Source organism: Arachis ipaensis, chromosome B03 (genome assembly GCF_000816755.2).
Source record: "Arachis ipaensis cultivar K30076 chromosome B03, Araip1.1, whole genome shotgun sequence".
Classification (NCBI taxonomy): Eukaryota; Viridiplantae; Streptophyta; class Magnoliopsida; order Fabales; family Fabaceae; genus Arachis; species Arachis ipaensis.
This window is the reverse complement of record NC_029787.2, coordinates 4,684,343-4,690,045: the sequence shown is the minus strand read 5'-3', so window position 1 is coordinate 4,690,045 and position 5,703 is coordinate 4,684,343. Positions and strand designations below refer to the sequence as shown.

The following is a 5,703-nucleotide window of genomic DNA, read 5'->3' as shown; positions in this document are numbered from 1 at the left end:
CTGTCCCGCCAGAGCAAGATGCCATTGCGATATGAATAATTCTTATCAGCTACCATGTTGTGACGGCACTGAATGATAATATCTTGAAGGAATGTATCCTTATCAATCTCTTCCTTTAGAATATTTAGCCATTCAGATTTTGGAGTGGACCAAGCCGCAAAGAAGGAACGTGATAATGCATCGGCCGCAAGATTTTCCTTACCCGGCTTATATTGTATCTCAAAGTCGTACCCCAAAAGCTTATGCAGCCACTTATGCTGCTCTGGGGTGTGCAGATTCTGCTCCAAGAGGGTCTTTAAGCTCTGGTGGTCAGTACGTATGATGAACCTCTTACCCAGTAAATAATGGCGGAACTTGGCAACTGCCTCCGTAATCGCGTAGAATTCACGGGTGTAAGCTGACTGCTGCTGCATAGAGGGAGATAATTTTTTTGAAAAGTAAGCAATAGGGTGCTTCTCTTGAGCCAATACAGCCCCAATGCCCAACCCTAAAGCATCTGTCTCTAACTCAAAGGGTAACTCAAAATTAGGAAGAGCCAAAACAAGACGTGAAGAAATGGCCATCTTGAGTTGAAGGAAGGCAGATTCAGCCTCATCTTTCCAGACGAATGCATCCTTCTTGAGCAGATCGGTCAGCGGGGCAGCAATAGAGGCATACCCTTTGATGAAGCGTCGATAATAACCTGACAAGCCTAAAAACCCTCGCAGCTGCTTGAGGTTTTGAGGTTGTTTCCACTCCATAACTGCTTGCACCTTTGCATCTTCCATATGAACCCCATTTCCAGATATAGTATGGCCAAGATAATCTATCTCTGCCGAGCCGAAGGAGCACTTGGAAAGCTTGGCATAAAGCTGTTCCTGCTGTAATAGCTTCAAAACTAATTCGAGGTGGTGTAAATGCTGGTCCCACGTCGGGCTATAGATGAGAATGTCATCAAAAAATACCAGCACGAACCGCCTTAAGAATGGACGAAACACATCATTCATTAAACATTGAAATGTCGCTGGGGCATTGGTTAAGCCGAACGGCATCACCAGCCATTCATACAACCCTTGATGCGTCCGGAAGGCAGTCTTGAAACGATCCTCCGGCCTAACCAATATCTGGTGGTAACCCGAGCGTAAATCTAATTTTGAGAACACTGTCGCACCAAAAAGCTCATCTAAGAGTTCATCAACTGTGGGAATTGGGAAGCTATCCTTGATGGTGATATTATTGAGAGCACTATAATTAGTACAAAACCTCCATGTGCCATCCTTCTTCTCAACCAATAAAATTGGTGATGAAAATGGGCTCTTGCTAGGCTGGATAATTCCTTCGTGTAGCATCTCCTGAACCATTAATTCAATCTGAGCCTTCTGACTATGAGGGTATCTATAAGGTCTGGACTTCACCGGTGCGGCACCCTGAACCAACGGAATGCTATGATCATGAGTGCGCTGTGGAGGTAATCCTGATGGTGCAGCAAAAATCCCCTCATAGGTATGAAGAAGTCGCCCCAATTCAGGTTTCATAGTCACAGGGAATTGAATCTTGGGCATAGCAGCCTCCGCCGCTGGTTGCACCTCAAGAGTGAAAGCCGCTGCAATGGCGTCAGTACTAACCAACCGCTTTATATGGTTAAATTGAGCTTGAGCAGGGGTCCCTGATTTTTCACCATTCACAGTTACAAACTTACCCTGGTGCAAAAATCTGAGAAAGGAAGAGTCATAATCCACTATGTGAGCTTTTAGAGTCTTTAACCAGGTTGTACCAATAACCAAGTCGCCCCCTGCAACATGTAGTACAAAGACATCCGGAATTGTCACATAGCAACCTGACAAATTAACATTTAAGGCCGGAAGGTATCCCTCCACCGGTAACACATCAAAATCATCCACCATGACCTTGACCCCTGGAGTAGGCTCAATGGGCAGATTCAAGAACTTAGCGATTCGAGGCTGTATAAAACTATCAGAGCTCCCCCCATCGATCAGTGCCGAAATTTCTAACCCATTAATTGAAGCTCTAATACGGATCATGGCCGGACCAGTGGTGCCTAGCATGGCATTACATGATAAATGGTGGCCCAAGACTTGCTGCTCTAATTGTGGTAAAATCTCCAGGTCAGGTGGCATATCTCCAGTTGATGAATCAATGTCTTCCAAATCATCGGAACCAAGTTGCAGCAACATGAACTGGCGATTTGTACACCTGTGGCTAGCTGAAAACTTCTCATCACACCAATAGCACAAGCCTTTGTCACGTCTACTCTGAATCTCCGCTGGTGATAGTCTTCGGATCGGTGTTTTGGTTGGAGTAGGAGCGTTACGCTGATTCGGTGTTGGAAGCAAGGGCGGAAGAGGACCACGATTATTTACGCGTGGTTGCGGTGCTGCCACAGTAGGAATCCCTGGACGACTAATTGAAGGGCCCGAGGTGGTACGTGGAGATGGAGAGAATTTATCCTCGTAAAGTCTGGCGAGGGCGACAGCGCGCATGAGCGACGGGGGGCACTGGGCCTTCACTTCGCGGCGAATATCGGGCTTGAGTCCACTGATGAAGCAATCGCGAAGAGCCTCAGGTGGTTCAATACGTGAACGATTCGCTAGCGCCACAAAATCGGAATAATAGTCACCTACCGACCCAGATTGTTGTAGCTTGAAGAGAAGCTCCCGTGGCGATTCATAGAGAGACGGACCAAATTCAATTTCTATTACCCGCTTCAATTGATCCCACGAACGAAATTGAGCAGCACGCTGAGACATTTGAAACCAAGGAACTGCCGGTCCCGTCATATGGATCCCAGCGATACCGAGCTTCTCCTCCTCAGGTGAGACTAAGAGACAGGAATTGAAATAAATCTCAATATTCTATTTGGTACAAAATGAGAGACATGAATTGAAACAAGAATGAAACTCTAATTTAATTTGCACAAAGAATAAAATTGAAATTAATTAATTGAAATGAAAGTATTTTAGATATAAAATGTTATTAAAGTTTCAGTCTCCATCTCTAAAAATTTCAATCCCTATGTTTCTATTTTTTGGAAGTACTAACATACTAAAATTTTAGAGATAGAAACAAAAATTTTAGTACCAATTTTTGAACTAACAAATACGATACTAAATCTCAGTATCTCAATATATAGTGGACCCCACACCTAACCATGTACATAAGAATACAATTGGGACGTGTTTCACACGCGATCGAAAATAGAGTAGATACATACCGATATTGGTTCCCCAAAAAAATAAAATTGTATATTTTAATAATGTTTTAAATTATACAAAAATGGCATGGCATTTAATAATAATAGTAATAATATATAATAGCTAAATTTGAAAATTCCAAATATTGCCCCTATAGTGGAGGACCATGTAGGCCTTCTCTTCGTCCATAAGTAGTCCACCCTCTCCCACTGCCCCAATTGCCTCACACATTTTTCATTCATTCTCTGACTCTGTTCGTTAACACATTATTCTTAATTATATTCCCGCTCCTTATTAGTCAAAGAAAAAGAAGTAGCAATGGCTATGGCAAAAAATGTGCTCTACATTGTGCCCATCATCACATTATTAATTTGCATGGTCGAAGCAAGGATCCCAGGTGTCTACACTGGCGGCGCGTGGCAAAGTGCTCACGCCACCTTCTATGGTGGATCTGATGCTTCCGGAACCATGGGTTAGTTTCTACCACATTAGCCCCCTTTTTTTATGTTACACCTATATATGGAATATTTAGGTGAATTACACTCGTGTTACGTTTTTAATAAAACGAGAAAATTAAATAACGTAACACTTTAAAGTAAATAAATACACTGGTATGTGTATTTATTTTTGTTGAAACTTGCATTAGGGAATTGAAAATAGTTAATTGATTTGATATATTTTAATAAATATTACGAAGATAATTGCACGGAAATTTTCACTGTTTTACTAGTGACAATGTGGCTAGTGAACCAAATGGCATAATCTCTCCATACTCAATAAAGAAGTTGCGGGTTCGAGTCTCCTATATTTGGTAATAAAAAAAAAATAAAAAATGTGGCTAGTGAACCAACGTTTTGGTGAAATAAAGGTTTTGTGGTGTTTGATGTTGTTTTAGGTGGAGCATGTGGTTATGGGAACTTGTACAGCCAAGGGTACGGCGTTAACACGGCGGCATTGAGCACGGCGCTGTTCAACAGTGGGCTGAGCTGCGGCGCGTGTTTTGAGATAAAGTGCGCAAACGACAAGCAGTGGTGCCATTCCGGTAGCCCTTCCATCTTCATAACCGCCACTAACTTCTGTCCACCTAACTATGCGCTTCCAAATGACAATGGTGGTTGGTGCAACCCTCCTCGCCCACACTTTGACCTCGCCATGCCAATGTTTCTTAAGATTGCTGAGTACCGCGCCGGAATTGTCCCCGTTGCTTATCGCCGGTGAGACATCACTTCCACTGTGCCGTTTCCTAATACTTGCTTTATTTGTGTTAGAAATTGTTTTGTTTTATTAATATGCTTTTCGGCTTTGGAAAACGATTTATAACGTCTTAACTCTTAACTAATAGGCGCGTAAAAGAATCTTTATGGGGCCCAAGCTAATGCGTAATATGTGATCCTATAGGAATTTATTAACAAAAAAATTATTATTTATATACTAAAATTAGTTATTATAGTCTATATAAGACAAAGTGACTATCGTATTTGTCCCCATTAAAACTAGTATTTGTGTATATATATTGCCTATTATTAGTTAATTAATTTTATTAATTATTACCGAGTGAGGCATAATCGATTATATGGTTGTTTCCTTTACTAAGTAATTATTGTTAATGTGATTAGGTGATTAGGTAAGTAACAGTCTGAAATCTGAACCATAGGGTATGGGCTTTGTGTCTGATTCAATGCAAGTGGGGTAGGGTTCTTTAAGTGCTTTTGTTTTTTTGTCAGAAGATATGGGTTATTGTTCTTGTTACTAGTAAGTTTACAACTTTACCCTACAAAATAATATTTAGTTTGTTTTAACTTTATTAAAATTTGTTAATTCGAAACAAAGGAATCTTGGAAAGAGTTAGAAGGGTGACAAGTGGTGACGGGTTTGGTTGTTATTTACGCAGGGTGCCATGCAGAAAGCACGGTGGGATTAGGTTCACAGTCAACGGATTCCGTTACTTCAACCTGGTTCTGATAAGCAACGTGGCGGGGGCTGGGGACATCACTAGGACCTACATTAAGGGCTCAAGGACGGGCTGGATGCCCATGAGCCGTAACTGGGGCCAGAACTGGCAGTCCAACGCGGTTTTGGTGGGCCAGGCCCTTTCATTTCGGGTCACAGCCAGTGACCGCCGTAGCTCTACCTCTTGGAACATTGCTCCATCCAATTGGCAATTTGGTCAAACTTTCACTGGCAAGAATTTCCGTATCTGAAAAAATATATATAAAGAAAAAAAAAATCATTGCTAGTGTCATCATATCAATGACACCCTTTATTTTTTCTTTCCTGGGGTCAATTTACCCAAAAGAAAAAAAGATTAGGTCAGTTTTTAGGGTTCCCTCCAATTACTTGTTTCTAGGTTGTCTTTTTGACTGGGATGGGTTGTTATTGGAGAGAGTGAAGACTTAATTGGGACTACTAAAATGTGTAATTTTTTTTAATTGGTGGGGTTTGATTAATTAATGTAAAATGTTGATGTGCGTGCGTGAGGAGTGAACTCTTTTTTTTTTTTAATTTTGTATGG

General features: G+C 41.5%; 1 protein-coding gene across 1 annotated transcript; it reads left to right on the top strand.

Moving 5' to 3' along the window:
- On the top strand, positions 3,393–5,676 carry LOC107629097 (expansin-A6). Its single transcript, XM_021117842.1, has 3 exons — positions 3,393–3,663; positions 4,087–4,405; positions 5,083–5,676. The coding sequence occupies exons 1-3, from the start codon at positions 3,510–3,512 to the stop codon at positions 5,390–5,392; spliced, it is 783 nt and encodes a 260-aa protein (XP_020973501.1). The 5' UTR covers positions 3,393–3,509; the 3' UTR covers positions 5,393–5,676.